We start from the raw sequence: 17065 nt of genomic DNA, 5'->3' as shown, positions 1-17065 counted from the left end.
CTGTTTTCACTAGTGTTCTCTACAGAAGGTATTGTCAGTATTGGATCTCATTAGTGCAACAGGCAATATCACTTTTCTAGTACTGTATTTACTGTTTTTAAAAAAGGATGTTTTTTAATTGCAGTACCTGGGGAGATTATCTACTAGATGTGATTCCTTGGCTTGTATATGATACAATGAAAGAAGATATTGAACTCTCCAGAGGTCTACCTAGGCAATATCTTATGGTAAGGATCTTCTGCCGTGGTGTCTCACTCTCAGAACATCTTGCCTCTCCTGCTCCTCTTCCTCTTCCATTGTTATGCATAACAGGAATATGCCCATTGAGAGGGGCATTTCAGCTGCATAGTCCTTCTGAACATGGGGGTCCAAAACATTTCAGGTGCACTGAGACTGATAGCACTTTGATTAAGTATAGTGCAGATCTCAGTAAGAAAAATTCAAAAAGGAAATCGCGATTAAACATCCAGATATCTTAGTTACGCTGATATCAGGTGACTTCTGGCTCTGCTGTGTTTGAATATTGGGCATAAATCTACAGTGCGTTTGCGTAAATCCAGGAAACTCGTGTGAGCTGGTCATTTGCATGGAGCATGTAGCTATGTAAATGAGTGGCAGAGGGTTTTGGGAATGTATCTTGGAAGTGGCGCAAACGATCGAGGAAATTCGTGCGTAGCGATGTTTCAGCATAAGAGGCGTAAATCCGTTAACGCGCGAGATTCCTCAGGAAAAACTGATTCAATACTGCTCTAACGAACATAACAAAAACAGATTATCTGGTCATTATTATATTGTTGTTTGTGGGAGCTTGCTGTGCGCAAATTGGCTGCCACGTTTCCCACATTACAACAGTGACTCTACTTCAAAAAAAAAAAAAAGTACTTCATTGGCTGTAAAGCTCTTTGAGACGTTCGGTGGTCGTGAAAGGCGCTATATAAATCTAAGTCTTTCTTTTTCTTTGTGCTGAAACTGTCCAGGCCAATTGTAATTGTGATAACATTGAGCTGAATATTGTCAGTTTGGCCCAGTAGAAACATTCACACCTCTGCATTAGATGGTTCTGGGTTCAAGCTTCACTCCAAGACTTGAGCACGTAATCTAGGCTGATCTCGATTAGCTATTCTAGGCAGCTAGTACCTCAGTGCTGAGGTAGTACTGTGTTGTTGGAAGAGCTGCCTTTCAGAGGAGTTATTAAACTGAGGCCCCATCTGCCTGTTCAGGTAGATGTAAAAGATCCCACAGCAATATTTAAGGATGAGCAAGGAGTTCTCCCAGCGTCCTGCCAATATTCATCCCTCAAGCAATCTAACCGATTGACGACTCAATTATCTAATTTGCTGTTTGTGGGACTTTTTTAATGTGCTACCGCTCTTGTAATAATAATGTTTTCTCTTCTAAAGTTATGAATTGGCTGTTAAGTGCTTTGGGACGTCCTAAGGATGCGAAAGGAGCGAGATAAATTTAAGTTTGTTCTTTTCTTCTATATGTGTTTTATAGCAGATGAGTTCGTCAACTGATTCAGCAAGAAAACTGAGTGAATTCCTACGAGGGTTGGCAGATCAGGTAGAGAATGGAAAAGAAACTAGATCATCCGAAATGAAAAAAGATTTTATTTTAAACAGATTACCTCCATACGTGAGCAACACTTCAGATTGTTTAACACAAGGTGAGGTTGAGCTCCCATGTGTGAGTGGCTTTCTCTCTAAAACTGGATTCATTTATTTGTAAATGCTCGTGAACACCACAACAACTAAATCCAGCCTTTTTTTCCTCATTAAATTCGATGCGCTCTAAATGTACTTCAGAACTTTGAATATTGAGACAATAAATGTCATCAATCATGCCTATTGCACCATTGTAATAAAAGACAAACTTTATGACATACATTTTAATGTGAAAATATATACAGTTATTCACATTGGAATAGGAAACGTGTTAAGCTGTTCATAACGAAGGATTATTCTTAACAAACACTATCTGTAAATCTATAGACACTATGGCCCAGTAATTCCTCTCTGAACGCGTGAGTACGGTCGGGGTACTCACGTGTCTGGCCGGAGGAAATGCCCGTGTTCAGCATGCACAGCGCATGCGGGGAAAACCGGCATTTCCAGTCCTCTGAACGAAGGGGTTCAGAGGCACAGCGCGTGCGACTGCACAGGCAGCGCTTGCGCAGTGAACTTCGTCGATTTCATTCATGGATTCAGTGAGGGTAAGTCCTTACAAGTTACACTTGAAAAAAGCATGTGTAGAGTTGCTCCAAGGCTGCGGAGGAAGATATATTTTATTGTGGAGCTTCTGAAAGGCAATATTTTTGTTTGGGAAAGGGAGGAAAGTTATTTTAAGAAATGCTGAGGTAAGTTTTAAAGTTTAAATTTTTTTTTTAAAACGGGTTTTCAGTACGGTAGGTAGAAGGAGCAATTGTGGCTGTGTGAATTGAATGTGAGAATGAGTGTTCTAAAATGAGTAATGTAACATTTCCAACACTTTTAAGAAAGAAACTTTTCATCAGTAATAAGTAATTATGTATGTATGTCCGCATATATTCCTTTACGTATATGTATGTATGTTTTATATTCCTTTACTTATGTGTATGAATGTATGTTTTTAATTATGATTTTCCAGTAAGTTACTTTCTCTGAAAGTCATAATTAAATACATACATTCATACACATAAGTAAAGGAATATATACATACACGCAAAGGAATATATACAGACATACATACATAATTACTTAAAAGAATATATTACTGATGAAAAGTTTCTTTCTTAAAAATGTTGGAGTCATTTTCACATTTAATAAACACAGCAAATTCAATTCACATAGCCACAATTGATCCTTCTACCTACAGTACTGAAAACCCGTTTTAAAAAAACAAAAATAAACTTTAAAACTTACCTCAGCATTTCTTAAAATAACTTTCCTCCCTTTCCCAAACAAAAATATTGCCTTTCAGAAGCTCCACGATAAGAAATATCTTCCTCCGCAGCCTCTGGAGCAACTGTACGTATGCTTTTTTCATGTGTAAGTTGTAAGGATTTGACCTCACTGAAAGCATGAATGAAAGTGGCGAATTTTACTGCGCACGCGCTGCCTGTACAGTCGCACGCGTTCTGCCTCTGAACCCCTTCGTTCAGAGGACAGGAAATGCCGGTTTTCCCCGCATGCGCTGTGCATGCTGAACACCGGCATTTCCTCCGGCCAGACGCGTGAGTACCCCGACCGTACTCGCGCGTTTGGAAGGGAATTACTGGGCCAACATTTTACATGTCAATAAAATGAAAAATTTAACAATTGCACGATTTGCCCCCTCGCATCTGCGACTGAGGGTCCAAGGAGGTGCATTGCGCAAGAGGTCATCGTCGTACGTATCCTCACACTGTTCCCTTTCGGGAACTGTATGAAATGGTGGAAGGATTTCTGGCCACGTTAACACTCCTTCCGTGACCATAACCATCTTCATACCAGCCATTAGGGTGGTTAGTCCTATGGCGTGAGGGTTTTACGGGCTCCCACAACCCATCTGAGGGGGGGGGGGGCCACCCACACCCGCGGACGCAAGTATCCCACTGGATGTCCACCCAGAATTTATAGTTGGAGCTCCGACTCCACTTGCCGGGACTGTCTGGAGCGGGGTTCGAAACCCTACTCCTGGCCCAGCGGCGGGGATGCTTACCGCTACGCAAAAGGCCCACTCCGCGCAAAAGGTGACACCCATACGTTTCCTGCGCCTTTTCCCTCCCCGTGACTGGAGCCCTATGCTGCCACTTGAAAGACCAAGCTATCATCTGTCCTTTTTGCGGCGCCTTTGACTTCTCATTACCAATGATGAGCAGGCGCTGCGCCTCCACCTCGTTGAGGAGATTGCTGAGGTCATCATCAGTTCAATTGTGAGTTCTTTTAATGCCGTGAATTGTGCTCATTCCAGCCATTTCACGTTGCTAATCGGATTGGGCCTTTGGCATAGCGGTAGGATCCCTGCCGCTGGGCCAGACGGGGTAGGGCTTCGAACCCCGCTCCAGACAGTCCCGGCAAGTGGAGTCGGAGCTCCGGCTCTAAATTCTGGGTTGACATCCAGTGGGATATTTGCGTCCGTGTGTGTGGGTGGCCCCCCTCCTTGTATAGCTTGTGGGAGCCCGTAAAACCCTCCCGCCATAGGACTAACCACCCTAATGGCTGGTTCAAAGATGGTTACGGTCACGGAATGAGCGTTAATCACGGCCATAAATCCTTCCACCACTTCATACAGTTCCCCAAAGGGAACAGTGTGAAGACACGTATGACGACGACATTGCTAAATAAATAAATGGAATAAAAAAAAAATCTTTTAGGGCTTTTAAAAGTCTTTAAGTTGCTTTAATTCTGTTTAAAACTACTTCAGATTCTTCAAAATAATGTAAACGTTTTTAAAAGTTTATAAAAGTTACCAAAAGCTTCATAAAAATACCAAAAACCTATTTAAAATGCTGCTTTGCATGTAAAAATGCTTAGCAGCTTGTGAGAAGCATTGGGGGCGTGTCCTATTAAACTGAGACATCAAGGGGCGTGTCTCAGTTGCACAGCGCGCTACAGGCTTCGCGCTGGCTGCACTCCTGGGCGGCGTGATGTCAGACGCTGCCCGGGAGTCAACATTTTAAAACAGCAATTCCAGGCATCCCTGAAGCTCAACGGCCGGCGCGTCGCGTAAGTGCAGATCGGGGGCTTGCATGCGCGGCAAGCCCCCGACCCGAATTTCTGGGCCTATAGTTCCATTCCTGTATTAAACTCATAAAAAATGATGCTTTTAACAAATCTGTGCTGACTGTCCTTAATTAACCCATGCATTTCAAAATATTCAGTAATTTTATTTTGATTACGGAATTTGCTCACAACTCCAGTTTGTGTTTAAACCAATTGGTCTGTAATTAATTGGACTTATCCATCTCTCCCTTTTGGAACAAAGGTATTACATTGGCTGCTCTCTAGTCCAGTGTTGTCCTATACATTAGCCACTAGCCATATGTGGCTAATTGGGAAACCAGATGTGGCTATTTGAATTTTAGATTAGTAAATAAAAAAAATGAGTAATAGACACCATCTATTTACATTTACACCTCTTCTAGACCCATCTTTTGTTTCCATTACCATCTCCTTTTGCTGTGTACAATCATACCTTTTGCCATTTAATCTCTCCTGCCTTCCATCCTATCACAGACCTTCCCTTTTGTTCTTTCCTCTCCTCCCCCCTTTCCCTGTGTCTGCACTTGCTTAAAATCTGTTGCATTTCTAACTTTTTCCAGTTCCGACGTAAGGTCATCGACCTGAAACGTTAAAACCTCTGTTTCTCTCTCTACAGATGCTGCCTGACCTGCTGAGTATTTCCAGCATTTTCTGTTTTTATTTCAGATTTCCAGCATCTGCAGAATTTTGCTTTTGTAATAGACACCATCGTTGGGCATGTGATCTCTAATAGTTAACCTTTTTGTGCATTTGTTGGTAAAATGGTAAGACAAAAAGCAGAGTGTGCAATTGTTTTTTGATCATTGTGTTTACTTTCTTTGTTACTGCTGATTGGTTATCTGCTAAAATGGTGTGTAACACGGGTGAAAACATCAGACTTCAGCACCATGGAAACACATTGGCCCAGAAATTCGGGTCAGGGGCTTCCCACGGGTGCAAGCCCCCGACCTGCACTTACCTTGCGCGCCGGCAGTTGAGCTGTAGGGCCCTGTGGAATTCCGATCCGGGGCCTGGCCCAGCTGCCGGCGCGCAGTGCTTGTGTATCCCAGGGGCGCAGTTAGTACGATGCATCCCCTGGGATCACGTGGGCCATGGGCAGCCAATCGGAGCAGGGAAATGCCCATTCATAAGTCTTGACAGGAAGAGCTGTCAAGACTTATAAATACTACGGCCCCAAAATAGCAGTAAACCTTCAAATAAATTTTTTTTTTAAATCACATTTTTAAAATAAACTATAAATTACATTAAATAACTATTTTAAACAATTATTTAAATTTTTGAAAAAAATAATTTTATATTCTAATGGGGCTAAAAATAAACTTACCTTACTTTAAAGTATTTAAAAATAATAAACCTGTGGAAAAATGTTTTAATTTTAATTAATTGACCACTTACCTTGTAAAAAGCAGGCCTTACGCCTGCTTTTTAAATTTCTAAATTCTAAAGACTTACCCTCACGGAGAAACCTGTAAAAAAGAAAAAGAAAAAAAAACACGTAAGTTCAAAGCGCACGCGCAGACTCCCCTGCGCACGCGTTCGACCTCTGAACCCCTTCGTTCAGAGGAACGGAAGTGCCGGTTTCCCGCGCATGCGCAGTGCATGCACGAAACCGGCACTTCCATCGGGCTTACGGGTGAGTACCCAGCGCGTACTCACCCGTGGAGACCCAAATTTCTGGGCCATTATATGGAGAGGGGAGCTGTGATTGTGGCAGCTCGATCAATCGGAATAACCACTCCAGGGCAGCCTGAAGAAAGCACATCCAACCAATAATGAACAGCTTCAACAGGGCTTGTCATGGCAAAGAGAATGCAGCATCCAACCAGGTTCTAGATGAGGAGCAGGGGCAGGTCTGGTGGGTAATATTATGCGAGACAATGTTCTCCGCAATCGCTGAAGTCAAAGTACTGTTCGCAACGACGTTTTTCTCGGTCAAAAACCTAGAAGCGGCAATACGATGTGCTGTGCGATAAATTCATGCCAGAATTCCAAACTTTGGTGAAACAGAAAGACTGCAAACTTTTGCACTGAATGGTAATAGATGTTAAGTAAATATACACATTAAGTACATTTACCTGTATTGTGTGTAAGGCTAAAATGGTATCACCGTGGCCACACCTGTGGCTAGTCAGCGATTTCTATCGGACATCACTGCTCTAGTCCAACGGTATAATTTCTCATTTTACTGCGGATTGAGAAATTGTGGGCTGAACCTCTGCTATCTTTTCTAATTTCTTTAAACAGTCTAGGACCAATACTGTCAGTGCCCAGTAACTTACTCACTTTTAATTCTGTTTTTTTTCAGAAGCAATTCCATTTCTACAATTTTTAACAATTGTTCCATGTCCTTCTCCAATACACCTCACTTCCATCATCATTTGTAAAAACTGATGCAAAATATTAATTTAATATCTCTGCCATGCTTTTAATCCTCCATAGTTAGACTCTCTTTATCTCTGAATGGTCCTATCCTCTCTAAATATTATTTTATATACCCAGCCTCTGACTTGCTCTAGTAGCCACGGCATTTATATGGCTGGTCCAGTTGAATTTCTGCTCCATAGTGACCCCCCAGGATGTTGATGGTGGGGGATTCAGCGATGATAATGCCATTGAATATCAATGGGAGGTGGTTAGGTTCACTCTTGTTGGAGATGGTCTTTACCTGGCATTTGTGTGGTGTGAATATTACTTGCCACTTAACAGCCCAAGCCTGGATGGGTTCAGGTCTTGCTACATGCAGGTATGGGCGGCTTCAAAATCTGAGGAATTGTGAATGGAGCTGAACTCACCAACGAACAGCCCCACCTCTGTCCTTATGATGGAGGGAAGACATTAATGAAGCAGCTGAAAATGATTAGGCCTAGGATGCTGCCCTGAGGAACTCCTGCAAAGATGTCCTTGGGTGAGATGATTGGCTTCCAACAACCACAGCCATTTTCCTTTGTGCCAGTTATGACTCTAGCCACTGGAGAGTTTTCCCCCTGATACCATTGACTTAATTTTTACTAGGGCTTCTTGGTGCCACATTTGGTCAAATGATGGCTTGATCATACTTTATCATATGCCTCCCTTTAAAATTTGAGTTTTGTTTTAATCTCTATTTATCCATGGAACTCAGATCTTGAAGCCCACCTTTTCACCACAAGGTATTTGATAAAATTCCTCACAAAAGGCTATTGCTTAAGCTCAAACCTGTAAGAAATCAGGGTAAATCTTGGGTATGGATAAGAAATTGGCTGAAGGTTTGAAAACTATGGTTATGTTGGGGTGGGGTGGAGTTCTGAGTGGGGTACCCTATGGATTGTTGTTGGGACCACTATTGTTTCTATTTTAGGTCAGTAACTTGTACTCCAAAAGCCAAAGCAAATCATTAAAATTTGCAGTGTTGCTAAACTAATAGAGGCAGTGGAATCAGAGGAGGGAGCTCAGAAATTACAGAATGAGCAGGTCAAATTATGTAAGTGAGCAGAACTTCAATACAGACAAGTATAAAGTACCACACATGGCAAGGAAAAATGGGAAAATAATGGTGTTGAAATAGCTACGGATGAATTTGGAAAAGACCTAGAAGTCATAGTAGAATTTATGCTCAGCATGTCTTATCAATGCATAGCAGCAACCAGCAAAGCCTATAGAATGTTGGACTACATATCTAAAACTGTAGAATTTAAGTCAGATATTATCAACCTGCATAGTGTTCTGGTCAGAGCACATCTTGGATACTGTGTCCAGTTCTGGTCACCAAGACACAGGAGCCAGGCATTGGAGCCAGTACAGAGAAAAGCGATGAGGCTGATCCCTAGTGTTAGAGGTCAGAGTTATAGGAGATACTGGAGGAATGTGGGTTTTTCAAGCCTTGAAAGGTTATCTTAGAGGTATATGAAATAGTAAACAATATGGAAAAGGTAAATTCAGAAAATTACTTTAAATCTCAAAAGTAGGACAAGGTTCAAATTCATAAAAGGGAAATTTAGAACTGATGCCAGCAAATTCTTCAGAGTCGTGAATGCAAAAGCCCTGGGATCATGCAAGAGACAATTGGATGCTGTAACGAGGAGGCTTTAGATGAATGAATAAATGGCCTTCCTCATCCTTAATTATCTTATAGTTTTGAGAAAAACAATTAAACCTACTGTCATAAAATAAAATTCCAACCTGTAATTATAGAGTTTCAGTGTGGTGCTTGCCTACATTTTTGAGTTCATTAAGCTTCCTCTTCCAATGGAACAAACTCCAGTTGTGTTGCCCTGTCCTGAAACATAAAAGCAGAAACTGTAAAATTAAGTATATCTTGAAAGCTGTAAAGAACATGGTGTTCAAATTGTTAAATTATACTTTTGTGCTGTAATAAAATATATGATGTGCAAAATATTTCAACTCGTTATCAGATTTTTATATCTCATGCTGCTTCAGTGACCTTGACTGTGCCATCAGTTTGCTGATTCTTTGAGTTCAGATATTTACCGTATGTGCATGCTAACTGGTTTTACTTTCTTCTCCAGCTGGAAAACTGCCCAAACTCGATGATCAGATCAAATTAAGATTTAAAGACCATACCATGATTTTGGTAGAACATGATCAAGAAAGGACGGTTAGTATAGACAATAACCAAGAAATCTAATTGTTTAAGCAGTCTGCTTTTTAGATTGAGTTTGAATACTGACAAATTATTCCAGATCTCCAGGTGTACATTCTAGTACAAAGAGGAAATACCAGTAGGACTCTTAATATTACCCAGAAGCCAGTGAAGTTAGTTGGCTAATATTTTATCTTTGCAAATGAATTTTATAAAGTGCAACATGTTCTATTCCAGTAGAGGTGAAAAACTGTTGCTTATTTATAACTAATATAAAATGAATGTAGAGGATACAATAATGTGCTTTGGTGGATATTGATTATGGGATTTGTTATGCCTGTTTAAAAATACCTCACTTATTTGTGTGTCATATAATTCTGTTATAAACTCATTCAGTATCTGCTCTTGTCATAGACTGAATTAAAGCTAATGGCCCAGAAATTCGGGTCGGGGGATTCCCGCGGGTGTAAGCCTCCGACCTGCACTTGCCTTGCGCGCCGGCCGTTGAGCTGTGGGCCCCCGTGGAATTCCGATCCTGGGCCTGCTCCAACTGCCGGCGCGCAGTGCTTGCGTATCCCAGGGGCACAGTTAGTTCGATGCGTCCCCTGGGATCACGTGGGCCATGGAGAGCCAATCGGAGCAGGGAATGCTTCATTCATAAGTTTGACAAGAAGAGCTGCCAAAACTTATAAATACTACGGGCCCCAAAACATCACTAAAGCTTCAAATAATTTTTTTTTTTAAATTACATTTTTTTAAAGAAACTATATATTACATGAAATAACTTTAAACAATAATTTAAATTTTTGAAAAAAATAATGTTATTTTCTAACGGGGCTAAAAATAAACTTACCTTGCTTTAACGTATTTAAAAATAATAAACCTGTGGAAAAAATGTTTTAATTTTAATTAATTCACCACTTACCTTGTAAAAAGCAGGCCTTGCGCCTGCTTTTTATATGTGTAACTTCTGGAGACTTACCCTCCCGGGAAAACCTGCAAAAAAAACTTAAGTTCGATGCGCGCGCGCAGCCTCTCCTGCGCACGTGTTCGAACACTGAACCCTTTCGTTCAGGGGAACGGAAGTGCCGGTTTCCCACGCATGTGCAGTGCATGCAGGAAACCGGCACTTCCATTGGGCCTACGGGTGAGTACCCCGTGCGTACTCACCCGTGGAGACCCGAAGTTCTGGGCCATTGTTTTGTGAGCGTTATCAAATGGTATCTTAAATTAAAAATGGTTTTCTGTGGAGTTTTAATTTAAAAAATGCCTAGACAAAACTATTTGGATGTATTTCTATAATAACTTAAAAATGTATGCTCACAGCTTGATTAATTTATTAGTTTTTTTTTATTCATTCCTGAAATCGTCGCTGGCAATGCCAGCATTTATTGCCCATCCCTAATTGCCCTTGAGAAGGTGGTGGTGAGCCGCCTTCTTGAACCTTGCAGTCCTTGTGGTGAAGCTACTCCCACAGTGCTGTTAGGGAGGGAGTTCCAGTATTTTGACCCAGCAACGATGAAGGAACAGCAATATATTTCCAAGTCATGATGGTGTGTAACTTGGAGGTGAACTTGCAGTTGGTGGTGTTCTCAATCACCTGCTGCCCTTGTCCTTCTAGGTGGTAGAGGTCGCGGGTTTGGGTGGTTCTGTTGAAGAAGCCTTGGCGAGTTTCTGCAGTGCATCTTGTAAATGGTACACACTGCAGCCACGGTGCGCCGGCAGTGCAGGGAGTGAATGTTTAAGGTGGTGGATGGGGTGCCAATCAAGCGGGCTGCTTTGTCCTGGATGGTGTTGAGCTTCTTGAGTGTTGTTGGAGCTGCACTCACCCAGGCAAGTGGAGAGTATTCCTTCACTCCTGACTTGTGCCTTGTAGATGGTGGAAAGGCTTTGGGGAGTCAGAGAGTGAGACACTCGCCGCACAATACCCGGCCTCTGACCTGCTCTTGTTAGCCACAGTATTTATGTGGCTGGTCCAGTTAAGTTTCTGGTCAATGGTGACCTCCAGGATTTTGATGGTGGGGGACTCGGCGATGGTAATGCCATTGAATGTCAAGGGGAGGTGGTTAGACTCTCGCTTGTTGGAGATAGTCATTGCCTGGCACTTGTGTGGCGCGAATGTTACTTGCCACTTATCGACCCAAGCCTGAATGTCATCCAGATCTTGTGCATTCGTTCATGGACTGCTTCATTATCTAAGGTGATGCGAATGGAACTGAACCCTGTGCAGTCATAAGCGAACATCCCCACTTCTGACCTTATGATGGAGGGAAGGTCATTGATGAAGCAGCTGAAGATGGTTGGGCCTGGGACACTGCCCTGAGGAACTTCTGCAGTGATGTCCTGAGGCTGAGATGTTTGACCTCCAACAACCACAACCAACTTCCTTTATGCTAGGTATGACTCCAGCCAGTGGAGAGTTTTCCCCCTGATACCCATTGACTTCAATTTTACTAGGGCTCCTTGATGCCACACTCAGTCAAATGCTGCCTTGATGTCAAGGGCAATCACTCTCGCCTCGACTCTGGAAGTCAGCTCTTTTGTCAATGTTTGGACCAAGGCTGTAATGAGGTCTGGAGCCAAGTGGTCCTGGCGGAACCCAAACTGAGCATCGGTGAGTAGGTTATTGGTGAGTAAGTGCCGCTTGATAGCACTGTTGACGACACCTTCCATCACTTTGCTGATGATTGAGAGTAGACTGATAGGGTGGCAATTGGCCGGATTGGATTTTTAAAAATTCTTCATGGGATGTGGGCATTGCTGGCAAGGCCAGCATTTATTGCCCGTCCCTAATTGCCCTTGAGAAGGTGGTGGTGAGCCGCCTTCTCGACCCGCTGCAGTTTGTGTGGTGAAGGTATTCCCACAGTACTGTTAGGGAGGCAGTTCCAGGATTTTGACGCAGCGACGATGAAGGAACGGTGATCTATTTCCAAGTCATGGTGGTGTGTAACTTGGAGGGGAACTTGCAGGTGATGGTGTTCTCAATCACCTGCTGCCCTTGTCCTTCTAGGTGATAGAGGTCGTGGGTTTGGGAGTGCTGCCGAAGAAGCCTTGCCGAGTTGCTGCAGTGCATCTTGTAGATGGTACACACTGCAGCCACGGTGCGCCGGTGGTGGAGGGAGTGAATGTTAACGTGTTGGATGAGGTGCCAATCAAGCGGGCTGCTTTGTCCTGGGTGGCGTCGAGCTTCTTGAATGTTGTGGGAGCTGCACTCGCCCAGGCAAGTGGAGAGTGTTCCATCGCACTCCTGACTTGTGCCTTGTAGATGGTGGAGTCCTAGTCTGGCAGCTATGTCCTTCAGGGCTCGGTCAGTAGTGGTGCTACCGAGCCACTCTTGGTGATGGACATTGAAGTCCCCCACCCAGAGTACATTCTGTGCCCTTGCTACCCTCAGTGCTTCTTCCAAGTGCTGCTCAACATGGAGGAGTAGTGATTTATCAGCTGAGGGAGGGCGGTGGGTGGTAATCAGCAGGAGTCTTCCTTGCCCATGCTTGACCTGAAACCATGAAGCGTCATAGGGTTTGGAGTTGATGTTGAGGACTCCCAGAGCCACTCCCTCCTGACTGTGTACCACGGTGCCACCATCTCTGGTGGGTCTGTCCTGCTGGTTGGACAGGACATACCATGGGACGGTGATGGGGGAATCTGCGACATTGGCTGAAATAATGGTGTAATAATGTTCTATGCCATGGAGTGCTTGAACACTTCTGAATCAAATCATAATGATGTGGTCATCGGGAAAATGTTTCAGTTACTGTATTTGTAAAAATAGTGAGAATTATGGTCCCTTCATTATCAGCAGCCAAATACCTCTGTTGTTAAATGTGAGGTTGAATCAGGAGATGAGGGAATCAAGGGATCTGGGGATCTGGCAGGAAGGTGGAGTTGAGGTAGAAGATCAGTCATGATCTTATTGAATGGCAGAGCAGGCTCGAGGGGCTGAAAGGCCTACTCCGGTTCCTATTTCTTATGTTCTTATGGATAGTGAGTTAGTAGCAGATAAATGGAAATTGGCAGGGATACTTAACAAGTACTTTGCTTCAATGTTTACAAAATAGAAAGATAGTGGGGATTGGCTAAGAGCGAGATGAGAAATATAATAAATAAAATATAATAACCTAAGAAGGACAAAGTGACACAACTTAATAAGGTTTAAGATAAAGATTGAGAAGGACTTAAGTAAGACTAAGACCAAAGTAATAAATTGGGGGAAAAAAGCTGATTTTAATGGGATGAGAATGGAACTAGGGAAAATAAACTTGAAAATTTTACCGACAAGAAATAGAACAGCAGTGGGAAACATTTAAAACGGTGATCAAGAGAGCCCAGGAGAAATATATCCCACTAAAAAGCAAGAACTAACTAGCCAGTAATGACACACCATGGATGAATAAGGGAAAATTTTAAACTAAAAAAAAAAGGCATACACCAAGTACATAGACAACAAAGGAGAGGATGACAAAGGGGAATACGAAAAGGTTAGGAAGGGAGTCAATAAAACAGTTAGGAAGGCAAAGAGAAACTGCGAAATTAAATTATCAAGGAATATAAAAATAAATAGTATTCTACAGACACCTAAATAGCAAAAGAAAAGTCAGGATAGGGATAGGGCCACTAAGGGATGCACATCATAATCTCACAGGTAATGACAGCAAAATGGCGGAAATATTAAATGATTACTTTGCCTCGGTATTTACCAGGGAGAATAACATGGTGAACATGACATTAGAAAAGAGATCAAAAAATATATAAAGACATTTAAGATAGAAAGGGGATAATTGATAAACTAATCAAACTTAAGAGAGGATAAACCCCTCATCCGGATGGATTACATCTGCGCATATTAAAAGAAGTTGGGGAAGAGATAGCAGAGGCACTATTACAGATATATAAAAATTAACTAGTAAAAGGAATAGTGCCAGAGGACTGGTGGACAGTGATTCCTATATTAAAAAAGGGAGATGGAATAGGTCCAGGGAACTATAGACCAATTAGTGGTAGGAAAATAATGGAATACTTACTCAAAAATGTGGTGTATGTGCCTTTAAGAGCCCCCTGTGTACTGCAATGCCGGTAATGGCCACTCGGGCTATATAAGCCTGTATAGTGTCTTGTATCTGTTAGTTCACCTCCAGACTTTGTTCAGTAAACACCTGTGAACCCAACTCCTGCATTCCGTGTCTCCATTAACACACGGATACAACAGTGGTGACGAATTGGAAACATACTTATCTGTAATTCAGCAGCACCTCAAGGAGACCGATTCCTCAGACGAAAGTCGAAGAAAAACAAGAAAAAAAAACTGTGGTTTCACCAGCTAGCCGAGCTGGTGGCAGGTACTGCAATAATCCTTCCTGGGCGGCGGGCTGGGGCTCGATCGGCTGGCTCTGCAGCAGGGCTGAGCAGCGAGTCGGAAGGCGGAGGCAAACAGAAACAGAGGGGGGGAGCACTCGGGAGACGACCGGCGCCGCAAAGCAGGTCCGCGTTCGGACCAAGCAGAGGGAGGGAAAAGTCCCAGAGAGTCCGGCGGGAACGAGTCTCCACCTATTGAGAAAAAAAAACCTATGTAAATAAAAACCGCGGAGAACACCGTTGTCAGCAGCGCGGGAAGCGCCATTTTTTCTTCTGCAGGGAAGAAAGGAAAGCGCGGGAGACGCCATTTTTTTTCAGGATGCCTAAGGCTGGCAATATTAATGCTTTCGATAGCGATATAGAGGATTGGACCACATGTGGAAAGAGTGGAGGTATATTGCACAGCAAATGAAATAGAAGATGATAAAAAGGCATCAGTACTTCTAAATCTAATGGGCGCAAGGACATACGGGCTGTTACGAAACTTAATCACTCCAGCCAAACCGATGGACAAGAATTTTAAGGAGATTGTTGATACCCTACAGGAGCACTTAAACCCAACACCGCTGCTGATAACGGAATGATTCAAATTCTTCAAGAGGAATCAGCACAAGAATGAAAGTAATGCTGATTACCTCACCGAATTAAGGAAGCTGTCAAAGCACTGCCAATTCGGGGCAGGACTGGCAGATTCTCTTCGCGACAAATTCGTCTGCGGTCTCCTAAGTGAAGGAACACAGAAAAGGCTACTTTCTGAGAAAGATTTGACACTGGACAAGGCTTTCAGTATGGCTGTATCATACGAAGCAGCCGCAAGAGGAGCTGCAGAGATACAGCAAAAGCCACAGGACTTCGGCACCCATGAAATGACACAGGGTTTCGAGAGATGTTATCGCAGCAGCAGATCCACCCATGACCAGAGGGACTGCTGGTTCAAGGACAAAGCATGCAGGCAATGTGGAAAGATTGGACACATTGCACGTGTATGCCGATCTGGACACAAAAAATCCACGGACAGGAAAAAAATCAATAAGGAAAAGTACAGAAAGGTACAAATGATGACGGACAGTAGCTCCGAAGACCAGAAGAGCGATAGCGACTCCGGAAACAAGAGATTAAGCTCTCTCAAATTACATAATGTAATTGCCAAAGAAGATTACCAGACCATTTGGGTTACCCTCACGATAGCGGGGTCCCCAGTTAAAATGGAGCTAGATACAGGATCAGCTCTGACCGTCATAAGTCGACGGGATTACGAGCGGCTATTTCCGCATATACCTTTGAAAGACACATCCATTATCTTGAAAACATATACGGGGCAGAAAGTATACCCCAAAGGGAAAATAAAGGTGCCTGTTGTATACAATGGCAAGGAAATACAGAAGTTGCATTTATACGTTCTGCAAGATGGTGGTCCACCGCTGTTGGGACGTGAATGGATCAGGAAGATACGTTTAGACTGGCACTCCATTCAGGCACTAACGGTGACCAGTAAGAAAAAAAATGATGATGACGTCATACCTGAACGATTAAAAGACATCTTGGCCAACGCCAAAGAAGTGTTTCAACAGGAACTAGGAACCTTGAAAGGCGTCACCGCCTCAATAAAAGTGGAAGATGCGGCAATTCCCAAGTTTTTTAAGGCAAGGCCGGTGCCATACGCAATTCGTGCAGCAGTCGAGGCAGAGCTGGAGAATTTGGAAAAGGCAGGTGTATTATCCAAGATAGATTGGAGCGAGTGGGCAACACCCATCGTCCCGGTCATGAAGAAAACGTTGAAAAATAACTGAGGAACAGAAAAAAAATTCAGTATCCTCTTCCGAGGATAGAAGATATTTTCGCCTCACTATCCGGAGGGACACGTTTCACCAAAATTGACTTGGCACACGCATATCTACAGATGGAGGTTGAAGAGGCCTCTAAAAAGTATCTCACGATAAATACACACAAAGGCCTGTACCAGTACAATCGACTGGTTTTCGGAGTAGCATCAGCTCCAGCTATCTGGCAAAGAGCTATGGAGCAAGTCCTCCAAGGGATTCCGGGGACTCAATGCTACCTAGACGACATCCTTGTAACAGGAGAAAACGACAACGAGCACCGTGCCAATTTGGAGCAGGTGCTCACTAGGCTGAGAGAACGGGGCCTACGAGCAAATCGCCCCAAGTGCGAATTTTTCCAGAAACAAATATATTGTGGCCACATAATTAACGAGGAAGGGTTGCATAAGTCACCTGAAAAAATTGAAGCGGTCATAAAAGCCCCAGCACCTGAAAACGTCTCACAATTAAGGTCGTTCCTGGGATTGATAAATTACTATCATAAATTTTTACAGAACTTGTCAACTCTTCTGCACCCTCTTAACGAACTGCTACAAACGGGAGTAATTTGGAAATGGAGCGAAGACTGTAAA

General features: G+C 43.1%; 1 protein-coding gene across 5 annotated transcripts in view; it reads left to right on the top strand.

The window, feature by feature from the left end:
* riox2 (ribosomal oxygenase 2) overlaps nucleotides 1–17065 on the top strand; it is a 46462-nt gene that overhangs the window by 8780 nt on the left and 20617 nt on the right. For 4 of the 5 annotated variants that reach the window (XM_086006606.1, XM_086006604.1, XM_086006605.1 and 1 more), the window contains exons 6-8: nucleotides 125–227; nucleotides 1498–1666; nucleotides 9227–9315. In XM_086006606.1, the coding sequence (XP_085862732.1) occupies nucleotides 125–227; nucleotides 1498–1666; nucleotides 9227–9315 (361 nt within the window). The remainder of the gene's footprint in view (nucleotides 1–124; nucleotides 228–1497; nucleotides 1667–9226; nucleotides 9316–17065) is intronic. The other variant, XM_086006609.1, reaches the window with a different exon arrangement.

Source organism: Somniosus microcephalus, chromosome 14, assembly GCF_052327205.1.
Source record: "Somniosus microcephalus isolate GS21.2 chromosome 14, FLI_Smic_1.0, whole genome shotgun sequence".
Lineage (NCBI taxonomy): Eukaryota > Metazoa > Chordata > Chondrichthyes > Squaliformes > Somniosidae > Somniosus > Somniosus microcephalus.
This window is presented reverse-complemented; position numbering and strand designations above follow the sequence as displayed.